The 27147-nt window shown below is 37.9% G+C and overlaps 2 protein-coding genes across 3 annotated transcripts; one reads left to right on the top strand and one right to left on the bottom strand.

Annotated features, from left to right (window-relative positions):
- Positions 1–5270: 5270 nt before the first annotated feature.
- ppil4 (peptidylprolyl isomerase (cyclophilin)-like 4) lies at positions 5271–18890 on the bottom strand. Its single transcript, XM_042503077.2, has 13 exons — positions 18734–18890; positions 18349–18416; positions 15603–15667; positions 15393–15510; positions 14775–14917; positions 13728–13824; positions 13500–13616; positions 13289–13413; positions 13026–13092; positions 11206–11317; positions 10926–11022; positions 10626–10758; positions 5271–5813 (listed from the first exon to the last, which is right to left on the bottom strand). The coding sequence occupies exons 1-13, from the start codon at positions 18801–18803 to the stop codon at positions 5607–5609; spliced, it is 1419 nt and encodes a 472-aa protein (XP_042359011.1). The 5' UTR covers positions 18804–18890; the 3' UTR covers positions 5271–5606.
- Positions 18842–26706, top strand: ginm1 (glycoprotein integral membrane 1). Of its 2 annotated transcripts, none has more exons than XM_042503079.2 (8): positions 18842–19015; positions 19158–19229; positions 19885–19984; positions 20452–20603; positions 20773–20932; positions 21035–21264; positions 22614–22777; positions 22905–26706. In XM_042503079.2, the coding sequence occupies exons 1-8, from the start codon at positions 18926–18928 to the stop codon at positions 23017–23019; spliced, it is 1083 nt and encodes a 360-aa protein (XP_042359013.1). In that variant the 5' UTR covers positions 18842–18925; the 3' UTR covers positions 23020–26706. The 2 variants fall into 2 exon arrangements, with proteins under 2 accessions (XP_042359013.1, XP_042359012.1); XM_042503078.2 differs by having other exon boundaries at positions 20449–20603.
- Positions 26707–27147: the final 441 nt, after the last annotated feature.

The raw sequence follows: 27147 nt of genomic DNA, 5'->3' as shown, positions 1-27147 counted from the left end.
GCAAGTAATTTAGGGATTTCACCATCTACAGTTCATAATATCATCAAAAGATTCAGAGAATTCGGAAAAATCTCAGCACGTAAGGAAGGGGCCTTTGACCCCTCAGACAGCGCTGCATTGTTGGTTAACACAGTTCATCACTGCATCTACAAATACAAGGTCTACTGTGCAAAGTGAAAGCCATATATTAAAACCCAGAAACATCGACACCTTCTCTAGGCCCAAACTCATCAGAGATAGACTGACACAAGGTGGAAAAGTGTGCTGTGGTTTGACGAGTCCACCTTTCAGATTGTTGTTAGAAATCATGGACGTGGACGACATGGGCTAAAGAGAAAAATGACCACCCTGATTGTTACCAGCACAAAGTCTGGGGTATAGGGGTATTTTAGTGCCCATGGCATCATGGGTAACTTGTAAATCTGTGAAAGCATCATGAAGGCTGAAAAGTACGTACAGATTTTGGAGCAACAGATGCTGCCCTCCAGGCAGTATCTTTTTCAGGGACCTCCCTGCTTATTCCAGCAAGGACAAACAAAGCCACATTTTGCATGTTTTACGACAATGTGACTTTATAATGCAAGAGTGCAGGGACTAGACTGACCTGCCTGCAGTCCAGATCTGTCTCCCACTGAAAATGTTTCAGGTATTATGAAGCACAAAATATGGCAATGGAGAACCCGGGCTGTGGAGCAACTGGAGTTGCATATCAAGCAAAGATGGGAAATAATTTTAAATTCAAAACTTTAACAGTTAGTGTCCTCAGTCCCCAAAGACTTACTGACTGTTGTTAAAAGAAAATGTAATGAAACACAGTGGTAAACATGTCCCTGTCCCAACTTTTTTAAAAAATGTTGCAGCATCAAACTCAGAATGAGTGTATATTTACCAAAAACAATAAAGTTTATCAGTGTGAAGATCAGACATTATGTCTTTGTACTGCATTCAATAGAATAAAAATAATTGATTTTTTATGTTTTACACAGCGTCAGAACTTTTTTGGAATCTGGATAGTAAAGGATTTTCTCATTTGTAGTTAACCTCACAGTTTAATTACATTTAAAGGCTTTTCATCTGTTTACAGTATTAACACTGGAAACTAACATTTCAAATGTTTTCACCAGTCAAACTTGAACTGATTTCAAATGGTTTAAGCACTTTTATTTCAGTTGAAACCTTCAGCCCCTATCAGTACATACAATTTGACTGCCAAGTTAAGTGCCTTCATTGTTTGCATTTCAATGGCCACTTCAAACCCTTTCAGTGCTGCAACTTCAACTGACGCCTCAACTCCTTTGAGTGCTTTGACTTACGCTGCAACTCTTACGAATTTCACAAGCACATAATGGACATTTTATGAACCTTTACACCTGACCAGTGACCTTAAACAAAATTTAGCTTTTTCTGATTTTCTATTTTATTTTAGCGAACAATGGTTAGTGTAAAATGTAAAACGCAATTCTACTAAAAAATGTAATGCCTAATTTATAAGACATGAAACAAATCAGACATAAAATCACAATCATGCAAAAGAACATTATCACTGACCTTCCTGTAGACCAAGTTGCAGAAAAACAACTGATCTATGACTGCTACACACTTGAGTGTGTTTGCATGACTGAATGTGTACAACATGGTATGTTTGTGTGACCCTGTCTTAGTCAGGAATTTGGACTGACAGGAGCGTATGACAGCTCTTACAGGACAACCTCCCACTCAACTATAACAACAGCTCATTTGACATTCTTGCATTCCTGAGGTTAACAGACTGACAGTATATGAGTATGTGACAAAAGTCACAGAGAACAATGCTGACACCGACGTGAGAAAATCCAACGAGAAAATATTACAGGCTTCTTTTGTGTATGTTATTGACTTTGCAGGTCTACTCTCACAGGAAAGAAATGACAAACACCACACATCACATGCTCTGTGATTTTGCAGAAGGTTAAAGGCGATAGCGAGGTGTGCATGCAGCGTGGGCGGCTGGGGAAGTCTCTCAGTGGTTCCACCCGGGGGAGCGTAGCTGTGCAAACCCTTTTTTTCCACGCTGCTTGGTGCTGTCACCTTTCAGAGTTTATTCAGCTTAAAACCGAAACACTTATTTTCCATTTCTGCTCACCACACATACCCATGAAACAACTAAGTATTTTCGGGAAATTAAAAAGATTGCGTGGTGACTCTTTGTTATGAGTGACGCATTCAAATAAGGTACTAAGAAGGTGTAATTATGGTAAGTTTTGTTGATGATCACAGACGATCCACGTTAAAGGGATAGTCCAGAGTTTTTTGACGTGGGGTTGTATGGGGTACTTATTTATAGACAGTTTATAAAAAATAATAGAAGTCTGAGGTCTGACATGGAAGCATTTTAGCCACCTAAAAAAAGTCTTCCCCTAAAAGAAAATCAGTATCAGTTTAAGTATATGCTATAACGAGAGTATTTTCACTGCATTACTTTAATGTCAGACACTGATTTCTCCAGCCTGCTTCTCCAAACTGGGTGTGTGCCGACTTACATCTACTAAATGTAATTCAATGAGTATGGATAAGAACATCATATAACACTACGTAAACAAAAACTCAACTATCCCATTAAAACTTACATCTTTACTCCCATGCTGCCTGATCGAGATTTACTTAGACTAGTTATCATATACTGTTTCGTCACACACACTTCCTGACATGTTTCAGACTGTTTATGTCTTTGGAACTGGACTGCGACTAAAAACATGAGGGTTAAACAACTGACAAAGATATTTTTTATATTCAGAAAGCATTTCACCGGACTTTTCATCCATAAAATGTTTAGATAGCAGTGACAAGATTACTTTCTGTTGTATTTTATCAGTTCATCTCACGCCAAAAAAAAATCCTCTAATCATTTCCCTTGAACTAGCAGCTAGAGACATGCTTGCTTTTGGTTTGTGCAGTGAGATTAAGATATTGTGTAACCCCGGCTCTGTGAGGTGGGTGGAGGGAGACACCAGTGAATCCCCTTAGTGCAGTGGAGACACACTCCACCCGACCATTTTCCATTGCCCACATTTTATGAATGTAATAAAACCCCCATCTGTAAGATGCTAAAGTCAAAGGTGAGGAATTAATCATCTACCACCTTTGTTCTAAATCAAGCTGTGTGTTAAAGGGAAGAGGAAGTAAACATAAGAGAGGGAAGTCTGTTGTGGAACACAACAGACTGTTTGAGGAACAGTAGAAGAAATACCACAGTGTAGAAATACTCAAGTACAATTCAAAGTATTCAAAATTTAAAGAAGTATAAAAGATTTCGCATCAAAATAAACTCAAGGTACCAAAAGTCAAAGCACTCATTATCAGCCTCTCAAGGATTATGCAATGTTGCACTTTGAAAATGAACGCAAATCCAACCAATTCCAGTGTCCAATCGCAACAACTTCACTGCCAAATCTGACCAATCATCATAGTTTCTTATGATTTTCATCAATCATAGCCGTAACCTGCACCACACAAAACTCACTTCCTTGTGGTTGTGAAGATGCCGTGTGCTACACAAACAGCTCACATTTACCCACAAAAATTACCGCTAAAGACCATGTTAGGTTCCCTGATGTTCTGTACAAAGAGTAGGGCTAACTGTTTTGCACCTAGTACAATTCTGTGGTGATACACAAACACTGTTTTACCCACAAACACACTCACAGAATGACTGAAACACATAGAGATAAGACAAACCACTACGACAGTAACTGTTGCATCTAGATCTATTGCACCTGCTGACAGAATCAAGATGAATTACATTAAATATGCTTGGTTAGTGGTAATGTTAGTGAAGTATATATAACACAGTCATTCTCACTGGAACAAGATTCCTTTGATTTTTAATGGATTACAAAAGAATCTAGTGACCACCTTGCAATGGGATCTCTCCAGCTGCGATACAGCAATCACCAACGTATAACGTGGGCAAAAAACCCTTCCCTACTTCCTGCCCCACTACCTTCAGCAGTCATGCTCAGACCACATGAATCTTCAAACACAGACATTTTATCTCAACTACACTTCTGTAAAGTTATGTGACTGCTTCTTGCACGGTTGTCTCTGTGACAAAATCTGTCAACAGACAGACAGAGATATAAATACCGGGCAAAGGACTTAAAATCGCTTCTGTGGTGGTTTCACCTGGTGTCACACAGACCACATTTTTCCATGATGACACACAAACACACAAACAGAGTTACGAGTTGAAAACAGTACCTGCCAGTGTGATATTGTTGCATTATTGGTAAAAATTGCAACTATTTTTTGCCATTTTTACCGTCTCCCGCAATTTAATTGCAAAGACATACTTTGCAACATGTATATATTGCTATATAATGCAACATGACATGCAATATTTTGGAAAAAGCTGCCATGAAATCAGGCAATTTAGAGCGCAACAATCCCTTAAAAAGCCTAAAAGAATCCAAAAGGAGCTGCATTAATGCAGAACTACTTACTGGACTACAATAATGGATAAATTAATTACTTTAATATTGCAGCTGGTAAAGACAGAGTTGATTTTAACTTTTTTACATACTGCTGTGTGGCTTAGTCTATAAAAAATACTCATTTTATTTATTGATAATATTTTCTTGTTTTTACTGGAGTTAAAATAACTATCCATAAAGCCCAAAAATATTTTATTTTTTATTTTATTTAGACATTTTTAGAAGCCTCTAATAAAAGTCAGTGCAGGTTTGAAAAAATAAATGTAGATTTCAATAAAGATTTTATAAAATATGTTATCAAGGAGGGTAGGTATTAAAGTCAAAGATATTTCAAACATCAAATTTTGGTCTGAGATTGCTGAACTGAGACCAAGGCGGGTTTGGAAAATACCCACGGAAATGCTGCAGCATGATGGCAATCTTGTGACTGGGCTTTGTTTAGCAAGTTAAAAATAGATATTGATTTTGTAAATATGGGAGACTCCCAAAGACTGAGATATCTGGTCACATTTGAAAAATACAAATTAGCCAGATATCTGGGGAAAGTCTCGATAACCGAGATAATTTGTAAATGTTTGGTAGTTTCTCATGTAAGCAGTTTATTTGGAATATTGTTTATGTTTTGATTTTAACTCATGTTCCTTTTGAGTTTTTCCTTTTCCATGTTTTGTTTTGTACATGGGGACCGGAGGATGGTTGCAGAATAGCGTTGTCTTGTAATGCCATATGGGAAGGACCAAAAAAGGCATGAGAACTAAAAGCAAAAATGATGAATGAATGAATTTTTCTGACTCTGTAGAGTTATTAGTGACTACATTTATTAAACAGAGTGCATCAAAAAGTACAATATTTCCCTTTGAAATGTGGCTAAGCAGAGGTATTAAGTTATAATTGATAAAATTCAAAAGACAAATGTCACATTTGGAAGATTTTTTTTTAATATCCGTATAAAAAAAAGCATTGCTCAAACATTTGTTCTTCAAGACAAAATAACAAAGACCTGATAATCATACAACTTTTTTCCTAAAACTCAAGGTCACGAGATAATAAAGAAAGCCGGTAGTTACGACGGCTTTAATATTGAGATGCCATATTATTCATGTTGAATACAGATGACCTCTCTGTGGCTCCGCTCCCTCACCTGTACCTACTCCTGTCTTTGTCACTGGACTTCTTGGACGAGCTGCTGTGGCTCCGTTCCTTGTGGCTGTAGCCTTTGTCGCGGCTCTCTTTCCCGTGTTTCAGCTGGGACTTGCTGTGTTTGTGGTCCCTGTCTCTGGAGCGGGAACGGGAGCGGGAGCGCTGGCGCCCTGTCTTTCTGTCTCGCCGACTGTCCTCGCTGTCCTGAAAATGTCAGAGAGGATGTGAGAGTGTGAGACAGTAAGGACAAATCTGTAAAAACAGGCAAGTATAGTTGCACTGCAGCCCTCTATTTAGGTTTAACACTGCCTTATTAAAAACAAAGCAAGCGCTTTGGACAGTTTTGTAAATTACATGGAATAATCTTTAAAATCATGAATGCCACATTTATAAAACTTGTCCCCCCATTAAGTATGTTTCCCCTCAATTATTACTTACTGGTTTCTACATTTTATCATAGATTAAAACTGGTGTAATATAGAGGAACCTCTCTAATTTATAATAGTTAACTCTTTGAAACCTGAATCGACATTACTTTTTTGGTGCATTTAACACCTTTCACAAGCATTTAAACTTTTAAACCTAAAGCAAATTGGTTTGATTTCTTTCAAAAACATGGGTGAAAAATGCAATGAGAAAAAAATTAATTAGATTTTTTTTTCTTAAAGGCTAGGGAATAATTTCAAAAACTTAATTTATAATTAACAGTCCTGTATTTAAAATTCTGTGCAAGTCATTGTTATTTTTCAACCCTTTTCCACGCAAAGAAAAAAAACAAATTTCAACCAAATTTCCATCGACTTTTTGGATCATTTCTTCTTAAGTTGCTCATTGCCTTCCTCCCATGTTTTTTTTAAGGCAATCAAGCCAATTTGCTCATAATTCAAAACAAGATGTAGTGACACTATAATATTTATGAAAAGAAGTCAGAATTATCATATCATAGTAATCATATTTTGAGTAAAGTGAGCATGTGCAAACTATCAGTGCACTGTGACTATGCAGTTGTTAGTAAGCCACTGCTGCCCACACTTACCACAGCACAAGTTTAGAAATTCAAGCACCGAAAGGACATGATTCGGGGATGTGTACTTCCTGGAAAAAGTGTTACTTCCTGGAAACAATTCATCTTCAGTGGAAACCTCACAGTGTACTACCTGCTCTTATTGAAAAGAGAGTCTTAGTACCATCATTAATGTGTGAAAAAAACAGCAGTGTTTACTGTGTGTGTGTGTGTGTCATTTACTGGCTGCTACTGCTTTATATGCTCCTTCCCTGCCTATTACTGAGCACAAGAGCCTGATTACATAATTATGACATAGCATCTCATAATTACAAACCATTTATATGTATCTTTCAAAACTGGGGATTATACCAGTGTTTCACATGACAAATGGCAGCAGAGATAAATTATGGTTGTACAGACTGCAATCAAAAACATAATAAATACTGGTAAGGCAATATAAATGAGGACAAATGAACATAATATGGCACTGACAAACCGGTGGTGGCTGCGCTACATTCTATGTGATGAAGCAGTCTGGTTGGTTTGTATTACCATATGTGGAAATATGTCAACTTAACCTCATGAGATATGTAAGGGTTGTAGCACCCAATATAATATCTTCCTGAAAATGTAACAGCACCTGAAAATATGATAAAATTTGCACTTAACCTGATAAAAGATTTAATAAAATCTAATAATGCAATAACTCAAGCAGTAACGTAATAAAATGTCATGACTTATATAAACATTGATATGGTGTGTGTGTGTGTGTAGTGTGTGTGTATATATATATATATATATATATATATATATATATGTGCACACTACATACACACACACACAAACACATACATATAACATATTTATACACACACACAGACACACACATATATATATTTAATTTGGTCATAGGAAAACTAGGAATGGTTTTGTGTACACTGGCTGTAAATAAATTTGGGAATTTGTTAATAATAATATATATATGTGTGTGTTAAAAGAAAAAAGTAAGAAAGGGGTAGAGATTTATTAGTTTTACTTCTACCTAGTCCTTTTCAGGCACTTGTGTTTTTGTTTTGTTTCTATGTATTTTAATTTTAGTTTGAAATAAAGTTATTCATTCATTCAACATGTTATATTAGATTTTTAAGGGGGTAAAGTAACAGTGAGCAAGCAGCTGGTACGGGTGTGTCATTACTGAGGAAAATGAGTTTTAGTTATTCAGAATGGATTTGTATTTATATATGAGTTTTTTTGGTAAACACCACATCCTACTGTTTCATTTTTATGAAGTCAGTTTGTCACATCTTGGAATTTTCTTTTTTTCCATTTTATATCATGAGATTCAACACAATTTTGCTGTTTAAATTAAGACTACAGGTTATTTTCCTCGTTTTAACCCAGTTGTTTTAATGGTCAATTCTTCCTTACAGATAGTCATGTTCCCCATGTGCCACTGATCTATTTCTATAGGAAGAAGCCGGCTGCACCTTTGCTTGCACGCCTTCTTTAACGCTTATGTAACAGAATGCTGTCAGTGGGCGGGGTGCTACAGGCTGACAGATATGTTTTTAAGGACAACAAGGAAACTCAAAATATCAGAGGTCAATGTGAAGGGATAGAAGGATCAAACTTAAGCCACACCAGGCTGCCAGTTAGGTAACTTCTTGCATGTTAACACAGTCCCTGTAAAACAGGCTCAAGTACAGTAACACTTGTCAGCAGGAACAGCAGAGGACCAGAGTCCTCTCGAACATACGGGGTGTGGACAGCACTTTGGTCCCCAAAACAGACCATTTCATTTTTAGGCTTCCTTACATGTAACAGTAGTGTTTTGGATAGATTTTCTTTCTCTCTTTTTTTCTGGTAGTATTGCTGAATAAAGAATATAATGTAGCAAATAACTGTTTCCATGAGCAGAATAAAAGTGAATATATATATATATATATATATATTGCCATCATGTTTTTACATTTTCCATCATGCAATTTGTATTTGTATTATTGCACTTTTTTTGTCATGGCCCCCTTTCAGAAGCTGAAAAAAGTTCATGCAATTCCATGCCACATCTTTTTTTATCAACTATTAACAATAATTGGGAAAGCAACTCATAAAAAAAGGATCCATGCAGAATTGTGGTGACGTAAAAGTCAGCATGATAGCTTCAACAAACTCTTGTTTGTTTTCTCAACATGAGTCACATCCATTTAACTCTGTATTTTCTCTGGTCAGGCGGAACCACTGTGTTAATGATATCGTCTCATCAGGACAGTATCGCAAAAACAACGTTTGAATAATTCAAAGTTACTTTTCAAACAGAGAACTCCCTCTGCCTCAGTTTCCTGTCTGCATCTCTACTGCAAAATATTTCAGAGAGTGCAAGATGCAATGCAAAACCAAAATAAAAATCAGAATTTTAAATATTTAGTTAATTTTGCACTACTTCTCTGGGTAAATGAACTTGAGAGACGGCATGGTGGACTCTGTGTGTGTGTGTGTGTGTGTGTGTGTGTGTGTGTGTGTGTGTGTGTGTGTGTGTGTGTGTGTGTGTGTGTGTGTGTGTGTGTGTGTGTGTGTGAGAGAGCATGCAGGGGCCTGTTGATTCAAAGGCTCAGGTTTACTGAGTTATCAGGAACAGCTCTCTTTGCATCAGTCACTGCTCCAGGTGTCAGCGAATTACTCAACAATGATCCAGACAAATGAGTAAACCTGCTTCTGGGAAGAAGGCTTTGTTTGTCTGCCTGCGTGTGGACATCCTGGTTACGATTAACCGTGACATTTGCTAATTTCAACTAATGGCGGTACGGTGAGAAGGTGTTAAGGATAGCTTCCTGTTGTCTTGATCTGAATTTTAACATCTTTATTTCCTCATTGAAATGCTCTTTTGTTGTGGTTTAATTACAAACTGGGAAAGCCCTAAATATAGAATTCTGCTCCTCCCTAGGTGTTGGACATGTGAGACAGGTTTATTAGTCAGTACGTTACAGCGACGAGATGGCAGACCTTAGTGTCATACTGAACAGGAATTATCAACGAAAAATTCCCAAGGAACCTATTACGTGATAAATACCACACGCTTAATATCCAGCACACTTTTAAGCCTTAACACAAAATCATGAATGAGATGTCACCATACACCTGTGCCACCATCACTTCACTCTTTAAGACATAATATGTAACTTCCCCACATTAAAAGGTCTAAAAACAACTACACCAGTGTCCATATATAGTTTTCGGTTGCCCACTCACATTATCCCAAACATTCCAGCCAGTGGCGTCATATTCCCTTTGTGCATGCGCCAGGCATTTTTTTTATCCAGTTTTAAGCCTCATTTTTACATGCACTTCTGAATCTTGGTCATTTTTAACTTTATCTTTAACCAGATAAAAGACTTCTTAACCCTCAGATTTCTGAATGAGGAGGCTGTGGCTCAGAGGTAGAGCAGGTTGTCAACCAATCGGAAGATGGGCAGTTTGATCCCCGGCTCCTCCGGTCAACAAGTCAAAGTATCCTTGGGCAACGAACTAAACCCCAAATTCCTGCTGATGCAGCGCCACTGTTGTGTGAGTGCATGTGAGTAGTTACTGAGTAGCAGATGGCACAATGTATGGTAGCCTTGGCAAGCAGTGTGTGAATGTGAGTGTGAATATATAACAGACTGCTGACGGCTGAAGTGAAGAGAAGCTTAATGAAGCCTACATTAACAATTCATATACAGAATGCATACAACCAGAAAGCCCCGATCAAGCTGGTGTCCTGAGAAACGTACAAAAAAACGTTTCTTTTTGAGGCATGTGTTATTTATGATGATTTTGCAAAGTAAATGTCATGTAATCCTACTCACAGATTCAGAAAAAAATACTTCTAGATTAGATTCCCTGTAGCATCTAGACTATACCACTTCCATGCAGCTAAAGAAGAACCTGCACTGTAATTTACTCTACCCTTATAATATCACCACAGGGAGAGTCTAGCACAATTTTAAAATACTGTTGCGTTTGCATGTAGATACCTTGTGCTTTTTGGACTTCCTGCTGTCCTCGTCATCTGAATGATGATGGTGCCTCTTCTCCTTGTGTTTCTTCTCAGAGTGCCAATGGCTGGTCGCCTCCTCTTCCTCCTCGATTAGCAGGTCGTATTTGGAACTTTGGAAAAAATTAAAGAAATCTCCACAAAGTTGACAAAGTTGGTGCTGAACGTTTTTTGTGAAATCAATCTGCCACCACAACAGAGACTGCACAAACCAATATGTTATGACATTTAGTGGAAATACTGGGCGATGAAATGGCAGGTTATTAACACAAAAGGATACTCTTGTTTCGGCTTCACTTGATCTTTGAGAGCCAATTTGGATCGGTTCTCCATGTCCTTCTCGTACGCTTTGAAGTCATCTTTAGTGTACTTTCCACCTAGGAGACAGACAAGGCTGTGATCACAGCTTATGAAACACCATTTCAGACTTAACTCAAGGTGATGAGGACAAGGGCAATGTCTACTGAAACTGGGTTAAGACTGTCAAAATCTGTTCTTCCTTTAGAATAAAAAGAGAAATATTCAAAACATGCAGACCACAGAGGCGTCACTGCGCATACCTTTGCCTTTCCATTTGATCTTAGCGACTGACTGGCTGAAGTCCACGTGAATCCGGCGATCATCAATGAGCACGTTGTCCATTTTGAAGTAGGCCTTTTCACAGTCTTCTTGCTGGAAACCATTTCCAGAAATTTGTTATCACTTCATAATTCCGTATCACTCCGTGTTTGCTATCAGATATCTAAGAACAAGAGAGCCTTCATTGTCTGTGTATACAAGTGCCAAACCACCGCGTCACCAGGGCAGCCTCTACTTCTTTTCTTTTTTCAGCCTCTTGTCCAACCTGACACACTAGCTAAGAGCAACACATCACCTGCTTTAAATATATGTCTAAATATTGTTTTATATTCTGACATACACTATTGCTCCTCTTGTGGAAAAAACCCTTGGCTGCCACTTATTTATAATATTCATAACACTGTTTTTTTGGTCATTTACAAGGACAATTCATTCAATTTCATAAAGTTGCTTAATTTTATTATTGAATGTCACTAGTAGAAGTCTGAGTAAAAACACATTGTATCTACAACAATACACTCAGCGCCCTCTAATGGTTTAAATGTTGATTGCACTCAACCATTTCCAGCATTATCATTCACGATACTGTGGCCGAGTGTAATCTCAGGGGTTATCTGCTTTGATTTACAGTTAAAGGTTAAAGGACTAAACACCAGCAGCAAAACCTGCCTGACCAAGTTCACAAGTTCAAACATGGTACGTCTACTATGGACCAGCCAACAATGTACCGCAGTTATGGTAAATATAGTCTATTTATAGAACTTTCACATCTCTATAAGAACACTTCTCTATCATAATGACTCCAGCAGCCCATGTGATGGTTAGCAATGTGTCATAACAAGAACAACAAAAGTTCATGTCCGACTTCAGTTATTCACATCCTGTGGGGGGCTTTCCTCCAGACACTTTCCCTAATACGCCGTTCACTAATGACCAATAAGCATCGTAATGCAAAAACCTAAAATATATAACCGTGTCATAGTTCCTGATGTGTGAAAACGACCAAGTGACTTTAAAGGGGACCTCACCTGAACCAGGGAACCGTTTAGGTTTTACATTTTACGTTCTATGCATTTCTAGCACACATCACTACAGCTAGGGTGACATATTGTAAGTCTATGCAATAAAGGTTATTAGTGTCTTGTCAACATACCCTCATTGCACATACTTTAGCAGCTCTACAGTTTGGGCAACACAGTCATTCCCTTTCTTTCAGAGAGTAAAATAAGGAGTTCAATGTCAACAGTGACACGATACATTTAATGAGTACAGGGACATTTTGTAGGTCTCTACACAATGGCATCAAACTGGCAACCTGTGACAACAAAACTCAGTAACTGTGAGTGTAAGTTCTTGTTATTTGTTAATAGAGCCAGGCTATCTCTTTCCCTCTGTTTGTAATCCTAAAGCTAAGCTAGGCTAACCAAATTCTGACTCAAGGGCCGTACTTAACACATGCAATTTATATTGATTTTCTTATGTCACTCTCACTTTAAACACATCCCCACATTCTTACATATTATACTACATATTGTGCATTTAGTGGACACATAGATGGAAGTGTAAGATTCACTTTAAAGGCACTTTTGTAAACAATTTTTGGTTTGTTTTTGTTTTGTCTTTGTGTGTCTGTCTTGTTTATATTTTTATATTTTGTATATATTGTGTAATTTGTATCCTTTTGTATCCTTCTGTTTGTATTGTGTGTGTAACTGTTATATTCTTACTGTAAAAGATAATACAAGAAAACCACAATAAATATATTTTGCGAAAAAAAAAAAGAGACACGCAAGATGCTCACCTTTTCAAACTCAATAAAAGCGTAACAGAGGGAATCTCCACTTTTCCAGTCTCGGATGATCTCACAGCTACAAACAAGAAGGTGAGAAATGTTTGTTTAAATAAAGTGAAATAAAGTAAAAGTGATAGTTAATCAGGGGTGCAAACTCATCAGGGGCAAAAAAAATGCAAGGGGGGTCTGGAGGCAGTTTCCACATGTACAAATCATTTTTAAACATCCTGACAACGAACCAGTATTATGTAAAAGTCGGAGGTTAGCCTCACCTTTTTATGGTCCCGAAGCGAGAAAAGATGATTTCCAGGTCCTCGTCTGTGGTCACCGGGTTCAGTTTACACACAAACAGGACGTTCTCTGGAGGTTTTACATCTGCATCAGGGAGGTCACCCACCTGTATGACAAGAGAGTGCATTAATGTCTCACACAGCATCTTAGGTATCTGCAGTTGAAGGCTGAGAGCACATTTCTTCCTCTCACCATCTCCAGCAGGATGGCCTGAGTTTTGGCTTCTTTCTCCCTCAACCTCTCCTCCAACTCCTCGGCTCCTTTTCCATCCGTATCGTCGATCACTTCATCCGCTCCGATTCGGCCACTCTGTTCACCCACGGATGAAACAGCTGTAGTTATTTATGTAGAATATGATGTATACAATTTTTCATATTAGGTGAGGGGAAAAAAATGTAAGAATTATCTTCCTGCACTCACATCTAGCTGCTCCTTGGTGGGCTCTGGGGATCGATCGGGCACTGGCAAATCAGGAGGGTCATCAAAAGGGTCTTCCAGGATCACTGTGTGGTTTATCCTGCAGCAAAATGACACTGTCATCTCATGACTGAAAGACTTGATGTTAGCAAAAGTCTGATTATTGTGTTGGTCCAACTACAACTGGACTTTTAAAGTACATGTAAGCATGTAAGTCTGACTGAAATCGGACTAAATCAAATATCTCGAAATCCGACTAACACACCCAGATAATGCCATTGGAAGTTGAGCTACTCTGTCATGTAAACACCTCAGTCAGAGTTTAACTGGACACAGCATTCTGCACGGCATTAAAACAAAAGTAAGCACCGACAAGGAACATGTGATTTGTAATTTTGGCTTAAGTGGGGACATTCAACTTGAAAAGGTTGTATTTTTTATTCATCTCTGAATAAAAAAAGTCACAGCCAGCCAGCACCAGAGGTACTAACAGAGTCAAAATGACGTTTGTTTAAACAATTCTACAATTTCATTTAGCTTTTATCCAAAGCGACGTACAACACAAGCAAGCATAAACAAGACAGCCGGCAGGAAGGAATCATGAGCAGCATGGGTGTGATGTTTTGATGACGTTATGCATGCGACCAAATGCAAGGAGATTTCAAAAGAAAGCTGACAGCAATTTGCAGCTAACTCAGCGAGGAAGAACAGCGACCGAAAATGTCTGTAAATTGGGAAAACAATGAGGCTCAGGAGCTCCTTACCCTCCAAAGCTGAGGACGGCATCAGCTGCCATACAGCAAGGACGGTAAATGATTGTTATTGCCATGATTATTGTTTAGAAAGTGCTGCCGATGTGTATGTTGTATGCCACACTAGAGGCTGATGCTGTTGTGTTAAACGTCATGCCTGTCAAGCCTCTTTTGTTTCCTCAATGCCGATATACTGTCTAAAATCACACACTGGATCGGTGTTGCCGTTGTTTGGTTCTAAGAAATAATAAATACGACACATAGGATACTACAATACAAGCAGTTTCTCTCAGTTCACCTGATATCTTGAAATGGGACAAAGTCCTCGTCCACAAAGGTCTCGTTGATCTTGGCCAAGATGTCCATGCCTTCTGTCACCTCCCCAAACACAGTATGGACTCCATTCAGGTAGTCCAAGTTCTCACCTGTGGTAATCAGAAACTGAGGACAAGAAAAACAAATTATGCACACCAGATCCTGAAGGAAGATTCTATAGATTTGAGATGATTTATGCTGAAGAGTCCATGGGCAAATATAACATAATAGAAACTTTGCAAATGTAAAATATTACTATTTCTATTTTATATCAAAAGGGTTTCTTCAACGACAATACAATACATACATACAAAATAGTTTTAACTTGGCTGATCAAGTAAAACTATTAAACTAGTATAAAGCATTTTGTCTCTTCAGGGCTCCCACAAAATTTCATGGAAGAAAATTTCGTGACTTTTCAAGGACCAATACAGTGTTTCCCCTTCCATTTTTTCCAGGCCCAGTGGTACAAAACAAGAAAAACCCTCAACAATACTATCAGAATGGACTACTACCTGTATAAATGTGGAGTACTTTAATCTGTCAGGTAGAAATGTCTATCAGAATGGACTGCTACTGGTACAAACGTGGATCAGGTCACCTGTGAACCATGCTGCTCGTTTCCATTGTTCACCATGGACACCATCCCCTTCTTCCGGTGTTTGATGCGTGGCGTTTTCTCTGCGTCAAAAAAGCGGGCCTGGTCTCCGTACAGTTTGCTAATCACAAACACACACACACGAGAGAAAATTAGTCAGTGTTCAACTTGCGGTGTCAAAAAAAGTCAACAGTGGTGATAAAGATGACCAACCTATAGACAGATTCCCCACCACGCCCCGTCCCAGTGGGATCTCCAGTCTGCACAATGAAGTCTCTCTGAGGAGAAGACCAACAGTGTTACTGCTGACGAACATGATGTCCAGCAGGACAGATAAATTGGGAGACCACAGCATGTTCACAAGAGCCTGATTTTTACCAGAAGACACTGTTCATGTCACTTTTTGAGACAATACTGTCTGCTGCTGTGTTTACTTTATGTATTTATCACAGTTAAATTACAAAAAAAACAACCCAAAAACAAATGTTCATATGTTTAAAGATCTTACACTGGAACAGAATTTTAATTAAAAAAATTTTAATAATAAGATTATGAGGGGAGATGATAGACAAAACAATATTTAGAAATCTACCCTGCTGTCATTCAAAATCAATCCAAGTCGTAGGCACTATGTGGCGGGAAAGACTTGCCATCACTTCTCACAAAAAAAAGTAAATAACTTGTGTATAAAAGACACTTATTATAAGGCCGATGCAGCTTCTACACAGGCCAAAAGTAACTGTGTTTGCAGACACGAATCTCTGTTTAATTTGAAATGATGTGTAAAACTGCATGACTGCTGATTATTACTGTGGTTGTTCTGCAATTAACAATTTAGCTTACTTGACTCCCATGTGTGTTTTTACAATATTGAAATATGGAGTGTTGCAGGCATTGAATGTTTGCTTATATCCAGGATTTGTTCTTATTTTTTGATTACCCACAGATTTTTGTGATTCACCAATATTTTCTTATTTTTACTTTTCTCTTAGGTAAAAGTAAATTTTTCGAGTGGTCCAGAGCACTCGTACCAATTTAAGAGAAAAACATCACACTTTCACAGTCCACAAAGTGTTGTCCAACAGAAGGAAAGGTTTTATATTTGAGGAACATTTTAAAAATGCACTAATACCATGTAATCAAATTTAGATTATGTTTTAGAGAAAATTTTAATGCCTGGATTATTAAATTTCAGGGGTAAACAAAAACTCCTATACTCAATACATTTACTCAAGTGCTGTACTTTACTACAAATATGAGGTTACTTAAATATCTTAATCTCAGGCCACTTTCCAATTCTACCTCACTACACTTCAGAGGGGAATTTGTACTTTTTCTTCCACTACTTTTATTGGATAACTACTTAGCAAATTAAGATGAAAATTAATTGATTTTTTTTCTCTGTGTCTCTTGTTTTGTTGCTTTGTGTGTTTTTGCAGTCATTGTGCATCTTTTTGTGTTTTGTCTCTGTTGTAATTGTGTTTGTCCTTGTGGTAGTTCTGTGTCTCCTTGCAGTGTTTTGCCTCCTTGAAGTATTTTTTTGTCTTTTTTCCTGTTTGTTTTGTGTCTCTTTGTGATTGTTTTGCCCCTTTTTCTGTAGTTATTATCGCTTTGCAGCTGCTTTGCATGTCTTGTTGGTCTTTATGTTTGGGTTGACTGACATTGGTTCTTCAGGGCTGATAACGATACTGATTGTCAGTTCTCAATGAGACTGATAACTGATACTTGGAACCAACATGCATTTACAATAAAAATGAAAATATTTTTGGAAATTTTGAATTCAGAATATGACAAACTTCAACACAAAACTTTGTTTAAATGACTTCAGCAAAAGTTTGATCAAACTGGAACCTTTCAACATCACATACAGTTAGTTCCCAGCAACTTTTTTATAGAGTTTACTAAAATTTAAATTAAAACATGAAGACAAATATATCCCTGAGGTTTTACAAAGTAAAAGTTCCTCCCATGTTGAGACTTTTTTTTATTTGATTTTTTATTTTTTTTGAACATGTAAAAAACTTTCTCTGCATGTATTGCAGCCTGCCTTCCCTGGTGCTGACTGAAGGTAATACACACTTTTTCATTAATTAGTTTGACTAGCAATGATTAAAATAAAATGCAGATACAGATAATCTGCAAAATGCCAAATACTGGCCCTGGTATTCAGCCAGACCGATAATCTGCCAACCCTTGTCTTTTTGTGTCTCTTTTCCCACCAAATAAGCTCTGGTTCTTGAGCTGGTTCAGTTCAGGACTCTTGAAACGTTGGTATTATCAAGCAAACTGGCACACTTTTCTGCCAGTTTTGATCATAATCAACACAGGGCATTGCCAAATGCATCACAGAAGTAAACAGCACTATCAATATGGTGGACTGAAATGTTTACCTGTGAAATTTTATTATGTTATTACAAATATACTTTTATTTTAAAAAAAAACAACATGTGGTGACCATCTATTAATGCCACAACTACACACTTTTTCCCCAATAATTTCTTACTTTATGTCTTTAATGTTGCCTTCTTAATTCTGTCTTTCTAACCTTTATTGCACAAACATGACACATTCGCTGATGATTCACATTACATGTCAAAGAAAGAGCTGCTGTTTTTGGTCCCAGCGAGGAGCCAACTTTTTAGGTTCCAGACCAATTTATTTTGGGGTTTAAAAGTAGGTGCAGAAAGCAGAGCAGAGCCCATTCCATGATGGTGCAAAAGGGGCTTTTGTTATCATTTTGAGTGTCTTTCTGGTCAGTACGTGTAAACTCATTTTGCAGGTGACCATGACCTCAGAAAGTTAGCTTAATTTATTCCACTGACCTAAAAAGTAAACTTTTAAAAACTGGCCTCCAACTATATCGCCCTCTTCAGGTGTATTGAGTAAAGACTCATTTAGGTCAGCTGAGACTGAATAAAAGTGTAGTTAGAGAAGTTTACAAGCAAGCACTGAGTTTTACCTGGACATTGTGGATGAGGCAGTAGTTGTAGTATTTTATCTTGCATAGTTTCAGAAAGTTCAGGCAAGCTGCAAACACAAGAGCACGGTGGTTAAACAGACAGCACTCACGACAGCAAAACATTAGCAAACCCTCAATAACACTTCGCGTCTGTTTAGCGTACATAAATTAAGGCCAAATTAAGCGCGTGTCGCTTTATTCCAGTTGTTGCCCATTCAACGTTAAATCTCTACGTAAAATAATCAAATGACTAAGACGCAAACAAGCTAACAGCCTTAGCTAGCAACCTGTTATTCTGTGCTCCAGCTTGTTTGTGGCTTTCTCAACTCGACAAATAGTTCGTCAAATGTGCTGTCGTTATGTGCAAATGCATCAGTTTTCTTACTTTTCGGTCTTTCTTCTGTGAACAAGTCAATAACAATATCGCCAAGCGTCGTTTCAAGGAGCACCGCCATGCTGACTATACTGATCTCGCGAGAAGAGGATTTGGAAATTCCATGCGCGTGCGCAGTTTACATGTCTTTCTCAATGTTTTTGTGTTAGCTCTCCTGCTACTGGAAAGTAAAGTCCTCACAAAATGGGAACGGCAGGTGCAGCACTTTGTGTTATATGTCTCCTTTTTGCTTCAGTAACGCGCACAGAGTCGGCGCAGAGGCAGCTGAACACGGTGAGATGTCAGCCACAGTAAATATTAAGCTAACCTGATAATGATAGCATAGCGTTAGCTTACCGAGCGTAGGCTAGGTATGACTGGCAGTCATGTTGTTATTCTGTGTTTTCTTTAATTTTTTAAACATTGATCTCCATAGGAAAACATCTTGATTAACGTCACAGCAGGGACACTGGCGGACACACAGTTGCAGGGGTCCAACAACTTGCAGGTAAAAACTAAAAGCCAATTTACTAAATCAGTGGTTTTTAAGGCTGGGCTATATCTCGATATTACACCGATATCGTGATATAAGATAAGTTGTCGTCTTAGATTTTGGATATTGTAATTTGTAGCTATTGTCTTTTCTTTGTTTAAATGATGTAATTTTCTGAATCAGACTGTTTTGTCCACTTAGGCATTATATGCACGTTACTTGTGATCATTTATCAAAAATCTGATTGTGTAAACATTTAGTAGAAACACCAGCAGTCAGCCCTAAAATATTGTTGCAATAGTGATAAAGGGGTATTTGGTCAAAAAATGTCTGGTGGATTCTAAAATCTAGCAGCCACTCAATAGACTACCATCATTTATGCTTGTTTGTTTGGTTTTTTGTTTGTTTGTTTTTTTAGGCTGGTCAGTGAAGCAAATTTAGCAGCTGCTTGCATATTTATGAGCATTTGGCTGATGCTAACTTCTAACCCTGTAAAATATGTTAAATATTCCCCATTTTTATGGGAGCCCACTGGGACTTCCTCAAGGACCCCTCGAGTTTCCCAGACTCCTGGTTGAGAATCAACTGTATAAGCAAATTGGCTTATCAAGGTACTGAGGTAGCTCAACAAATCAGCCAAACCATAATGTTGTTATTTTTTTCCTTTCAGATCAATTTAAACATATCGGTGGGCGAAGAGCAGGTGCTGGTCAATGACATCCCAGTAGAGCTGTCGGGGGTCACCAGGTTCAACTGTCAGGCACTTCTCTGTGAGTTTTCCCTCACATTACTTCGGTGTTCACCAGTTAGGAGCAATTCATTTATGTACTAAATCATTACGGAAGAAAGTAGTAATGTAACCCATGAGAAAGTAAATTTTTTTGCCTGTTAGAAATGAATTATTTTTACAATAAATATGGGATGTCTTCAAATTGTCGAACGCATTTAATTTACAATGTTAGGTCATTAAAAAGTAATTATGGTTTGGGATTTTACTTGAGAAGTGACTTGATATTTAAAGGTCCAGTGTGTAGAATTTACGGGGATGAGTTGGCAGAAATTGAATATAATACAATAAGTTTGTTGTCTTTAGTGTATAATCGCCTTAATATAAGAATCATTTGGTGTTCGTTACCTTACAATGAGACGTTTATATCTATAAGGGGAGCGTGAACTGACAGCACGTCCTTAAAGTGTAGAAGAAATGTCATGTAAATGAATCATATTTTTCCAGTAGACAGCATCAATGGGAGCAGTGAGTTTGAATCTGGGGACTTGGTGTCCACTGTCACCCGGGTGATGGTGAGCCAGAACCGGCTGTACAGCGACTCAGAGGAGGTGGTGGCCCTGCAGGTGTTCAGTGAAGTCATAGAGATGGAAGGCAAAGAGGTAAATATCTCTTACGACAATTGGAGAGGATACATCCAGAGAACACCTTTGTTTTCTTACCTCAGAACATACGATAGCTTTTCAGAACTGATCAAATACAGTAATACTGTATTGTGTAAAACATGATTTGGAATACTGATTTCACACCCTTTTTGTTTGTATCATTCAGGTCCAGCAGCCTGACATGTGTGAGGTGAAAATACTGATGAGCCCAGATTTCCAGAAGCTGGCTCAGTTCACCAACATCTACCCCATCGGACACAGTGAGATCTTCAGGGTTCCCCGGGAGAACGACGTGGTTGTCACAGATCCACCAAATCCTAGAAAAGGTATGAAAACATTGTGTTTTTAATTATCCTCATTATCATTATGCAGGTAATCTATAGCAGTCCAGTTTGGTGTGTCAACTTCCTCACATTTTTAAAAATCAGATGAGGAACAGCTGATCTCCCAGACCACCAGCCAGTACCCCCTGAAGCACACAGAGACCACCCAGGAGGAGACTGCAGCTCCGGGAAAGCTCCCAGAGACTCCGCTCCGCATGGACCCCGACCTGCTCTATGATGTCAGATACGATGATGAATTTGATGACAGAGAGCCGAGCCAGCCGGATCAGATTCAGATGGAAACGCCGCCCAAAGAATATATATCATCTTACTCAGTGAGTCAAGTCTGATGCTGGACTGAGCTGATGACACAGTCTGTACGGCCTTTTTTATCATTATGCCACATTTATAGACATCTGTCATCCCTAGCTACACTGTCAAATCTGACAAGTTGATCTGACTTCAAATAATAACAGAGACCGATTGCCCTGAAAAAGTAAGGTAAATATAACTATAAATCTTAATGTATGTTTACTGTTGATCTAAGTGCTAAGTTTTCTTGAAATTTAGCTGTGTTTACTTAATTTTTGTGAAGTTGTTGCAATTTAAAAATTAAAAGTGAAATTACCTTGTTCTTTCTAAGTGTTAGCGACTTAAGTAAACCAGGTTAGTCTGACTGAACTTGATCATCAAAAAGAAAATGTTTCCAATGCTGAGGTTAGCAGATCCGCGAGCTCTGTTTTTTGAACATGTTTAGGAATATATAAATATGATTGACTAATATGCAACCAGCAGATTACAGGTTAACTGAAGGTGCTAAAACATAGAAATACTGTTTTAATTAAACTTGTCATTTTTAAGTTGCAACAACTCTACAAAATTGAGTAAATGTTACTCAGTTTCTTTAAACATGGGGGGAAGACAATGACCAACTTGGCAAGAAATGTCCCACAATTTGCACAAAAAATGGAAAAAAGGTGGCAAAGCAAATGACCTGAAAATTAGTTTCTAAAAAGGGGGAGACAATTAATAAAAACAAATCATAGAAAACTATCCCAAAAAACTATGGAAAAATGTCCAGAAAACAGCGTTTTGGGTAATTCTCTTGTTTGTTTTTTACTTTCCTTTTTTTGTTGTAGCTTATTTTCAAGTAATTTCCGTGTAACCTTTTACCAATTTCTTGTCGTGTTGTAAAGTCATTAGGTTGCTAGTTGCCTTCTTCCCATGTTTTTGAAAGAACTCAAACCAGTTTGCTCAGGTTTCAAAGGGTTAAATAATGACATCATAATAAATAAAACACTGGGTTATTAAATAAGTAACTAAATAAATAAATAGATGAGGTGAGCAGTGCCGAATGTAAACTGTAAAAGTCCTAAAAATGTTTTAAAGAAATTAAGTAAACTTAACAATTAGATATAAAGTGCGTTTAAATTAAGATTAATAGTTAGATTTACTTACTTTTTTTTCAAGGCAGTCAGTTTCTCAGTTTTATTTTAAGTGAAGTTAGCTTGTCAGATTTTATGGTGCAGCAAACACAGCACATAGTATTCCAGTGAGAATGCCGTTTATGACGGAAATCTCCGCCTATATGCTCGGTATAGATCACCCTCCTATAACATGTAGTAGTAACAGAGCCTTATACCAGCAGGAAATGCTCATGTCTCTGTGTCCATCCTCTCGTCAGGCCATGTGTCAGTGGGTGGAGAAAGTGAGGGATCGTCTGAGGCGCTTCAGCTCCGAGTCACTGCCTCTTTTCTTCCTGGTCATGTGGGTGGTGGTGATCGGCGTCGTTGGCTCGGCGGTCATCGTGAAGATCTTAGACATGTTCTTCCCAACTTGTGAACACAAGTGAGTTTCTTTCAGCGAACAAATAGTCTATCTAGAAGACATACTTAGCCGTGTCATTCGTGACCAGCTGACCTCTCATACCTAAATAAATTCAAAAATGAATCGTTTCATTATTTTTCATTCACAGGCACATTTTTCACCTAAATCCCGTCACTCTCATGCCGGAGGATGAGAAGCACACTCTGCTGGAGAACGTAGAAATAGAGGCAGAAGAAGAAGATGAAGAAGAAAAGAAGCCTTGAGTGAGGATTGATTCGGCCAGCTCCTTAATTTTCAGTTTGTTCTTATTCGTTCTTTAACCTTCTTTTACGGTGTTACAAATTTTCAGCATGGCCTGGTTTTGTCGCTAGTTTATATTTCAATACGTGAACAAGTTGTTTTTGTTTTCACTTCAGTTTCGCCCTTAAAGCACAACAGTCATGGAGCAGAAGGTGGTTTACAGATCCCATATTGATGAAAATCCGTTTGTGGTTTTATGCTAGTCCTGCTCAAATTTAGTCACATGATCAAAATGGGGGGAAAAAAGTGAGGGATCCACAGTGCCGAGTCTCAGCTGTGAAGGCAGTGAGAGCTTCCAGATCTAATGACCTGCGTCCCTGCAATCAGCTCCTTGTTGCACAGAAAGTTAAACTCTTTGCTCCTGAGGTTGGTCAAACAGAGTTTGGGAAAGACATATTCATCAAGTCAAAAATGACTATAATTTGTTACTTTCCTTTTAAAGTAACTATGTAACAAGTCACGTTTTCCTTGAAACGACTTGTGTTATTATGCTTTACGCACTTCCAAAACGTCTTAGTAATGTAGCCCATAATCCAAATTTCTGGTCATAGTCATCTTACAGTGTAAAGCAGGAAGCAAGTGTCCTACAGATCCATAAGTAGGCATGGGATGAAATAAAAAATGTTATTTCATGATACTATCCTTATAATCATCGCACTAAATATGCTTAAAGCTCGAAAAATGGCAGCAAAACATACTGGAATCACTTATGTTCTTACTGCATCGCAGACACATCTGTTTTAAGTTTAAAAAAAAAAAAAACAATCTTTAAAAGCCAGAGTTTTCAACTAGTTAAAATAGGATTTTATCTTTTGATATGAAATATACCAAATTTTTTCGATTGTTTGTGTTTTTTTGAGTTTGGTGCATATTACCCATTGACCTGTATGTTTTTTTAGGGGCCAATTCCAGTACAGATCATTACTAACCAAGGGGACTGATAACTGGTTATTTGGAACTGATATATATTTGCAGTTAAAATGAAAGTCTTAGTGTTAATAGAAAAAATGACTTTTTTTGTTGTCAAAAATATATGTATCCCTTTGTATCATTCTGTGTCCCCTCTCTAAATTCAGAGGTTTTTGTATTTTCACGAACGCTGCACAGATGGCAATCCACATGAGTTGTATTTTTCTTCAGCAGTGGTTTGAGACTCGTGGGTTGGATTATTGATTTGTCAAAATGTTCAGAGCTGATCAGATCAGATCGATGAATGAAAGAAGCAGCTGCTGCAAGTGGATGCAAACTTTTAGACCCAGCAGAATTAACGGTTCAGTTTCACTTACAATGCGCCTGAAGTTCTGCTGCTCCGTCTGTGTCTAGAGTACACTCTGCGCTCCAGGAGGTGCAATGCATAACACAATAGTATATTTATAGTATATTTAACAGCGCTCCTCATAAACAGTCCTTTTCCATAAATAGAAAATCTGTTTGTGGTGCCAGACGTAGTCGTGGTGGGCCGCCTCAAATAAATGAATGTGTGGGAAACCCTGCTATTAGTCCTGTCACTAGTCAATCAGATCGAGCTGTAGGCGGGACATTGAGTGCAGTTACAGAGTGGCGACTGCAGACAGAGACAGGCAGCTGCCTCAGAGCCAAAGAAGAGCATTTTTAAATGGTTATCAGATGAAAAAAAAAATACAGACTCTGATCATAAAAATATTAAATATTGAACCTGATAACCAACCAGGCTGATAATCAGTCAATCCTTGGTGCGAATTCAGCCTTTTTTTTCCAGTCTCTTTTCTTGTTGTCTGCCCGCAGTCTCTTTGGGTGCCGCTGGAGACAATAATCCCAATTATCTTGGTAATGGAAATTATCAACAATAAACCTATTGCGAGTGCTTTTTTTAAATCTTGATTTGCGATAAAATCGTATATGGTCCCATCCTTATCTACAAGATCTATAAAAAGTCATTTTTGGGTTGTTTTTTTTTTTAGTTCATTGTTATATAGTAAATAGTTCAAGAATTGGGGAGACATTCTTATGGGGTTATTTAGCCATACTCTGTCAAATAACTAGACTACATATTATATCTTGTTTGTTTAATATGTAATAATTATGTGCAAGACTATCCATGGATTCTTTCATCCAACTCTGAACAAAACATAGTGTAGACGAGACGTCTTGACAGTGCTCAGAAACTATTGCAGGCTTAAATTAGACAACAAGCAGATAGAAGTATTGTAGGTTCAGCTAATGAATACAAACAAACTGAACACTTTAGGGGCTGCATTCGATGATTTCGAGTCTTTATGTTCACTGAGAAGACTTTCTATATGTAGCAGTTCTGTACAGGTCACACTTTTTTCTTGCACACTGTTTTTGCTCCAAAGTTATACCCCGCTCCTGAAAAACAAATGTGAAGGCAACCAATGCACTATAAGTCTATTCAGTATATTTATAATATGAGACAAGCAATGGCACCTTTCTGTCATCCTCTAAGTGAAGACGATAAAGAACCCTTAAAGCCATTTTATTTGAATCCATTGTCATAGATTCAGATATAAATGAGGTCTTATTTAATCCAAAAGGAAAAAGACGCAGATCTTGTGTTTGCACATTCAAACCTTTTTAAACTCTGAATGTCACTACTGAAAAAAACCACCTTTTTTGGGCCCGCTGCCCGTTATTGAGGCTCAGATATTGATTGTCTTTCTTCACAGTGCCTCTGTGACTACCTTTGGGACTAAGTCAGTTAAGAGGGGATTATTTTTGATTTCTTTGATTTTTGTTTGTGGTTTCCTGTAACTAATAATGGAGAATGTAAGTGTTTGAATTGTCTATGCATTAAGAAGACAAACCACTGCTGTGACAGGACTGATGTAAGAGACTGTGTGCACAAAGACTTGACCACAAAAGACAACATGTAAATGATTGTTAATGGAAATAATCTGCACTTAAGTTTTGAATTTTGGAGTGAAAACTGGACTGCATGGATGTTTTTTACTTTTCTTTTTGTTTGGTTTGTAAATCTTACAGTTGATGGGCAAGACTGACTTACGTGATAAATCTTTTGGATATCGCTCCCAATGTTTCACTCGGCTGTGTGTGAGGGACCAAGCAGGTGGGCACAAGGCGAAAAAAAAAAGGTATAAAGAACGGTTATGTGAATCCAAACTTCAACAAATCAAAAAAGTATTTCAACATGGTTTTTCTGTTATTTGTGTTTATTTAAAACAGCGTGTGCACCTCAGAACAGCTGAGGTGGTGATTTTGTCTCCCCGAGGTTCAGTTACTCTACAGGATGCATGATGTACTGCCTTAGCAAAAGGTGCATGTGTAGTCTAGCTAGTGAATGCAGTTTGCTGTTCTTTCAGCAAGTTAAACATTAAAACTAGGGAGCAGCATGATGACTCAAAACAGCTCAACCTGTATTGGATTCAGCCTCAAAATTCCAAATTAAGTCGATGCAAACAAAGTGCTGTAGATGACACTACATTATCCTTTAAGGCACGCAATATGCCAGGCATGAATTCAGATGTGTTTCTGAAGAATAAAACAACAGAAATATATTTTGATTTGCTCTTTGTTTAAATGGTGGTAGACCCATGTGTTATGATTTTGAGACATTTGTGTGCATAAACTGTATGAATTACAGCTGGACTGTGTATTTGGGTCTGCTGATTAAATGCTTTTATGACCACCAAGCGTTTGTCTCGTGTGATAATTGCGGTTGTGCAGAAAGCCAAAAACAACTCTTGAGTGTTGAAACTTTTTTGAATAGGTGCCAGATGAGATCATGTGAAAATACCTGGGGGCCTTTAAGTGGTGGCCCTTGTTATTGACTTGATGGGTTTTTTTTGTGTGTGGAATTACAGATGGAGAAGCAACAAGTACCAACTCAGTTTAATATTTGAAAAAGAAAAAAGTTAGTCGAGGCTCATATTGATAGAGCAAGTGCTCAGCTATTGTTAACTAAAAACCTTGGTTGAACTAATAAATGCAAATGCATTAATTTTTAAAAAAATAGCCATTACATTTGGCAAACAGCAAAGTTTAGCTTATTTGGGACTTGAAACTCAAAGTTTAGGACGTGGGACCTGTCAGTCTTGACTGAAAATAACTTGTGACTTGAGTGCAAAGACATG

The sequence above is a fragment of the Plectropomus leopardus genome, chromosome 16, assembly GCF_026936395.1.
Source record: "Plectropomus leopardus strain MGB_pleo_1.0 chromosome 16, ASM2693639v1, whole genome shotgun sequence".
NCBI classification, from domain to species: domain Eukaryota; kingdom Metazoa; phylum Chordata; class Actinopteri; order Perciformes; family Serranidae; genus Plectropomus; species Plectropomus leopardus.
The sequence above is the reverse complement of the archived record's forward strand: the minus strand, read 5'-3'. Positions and strand labels throughout refer to the sequence as shown.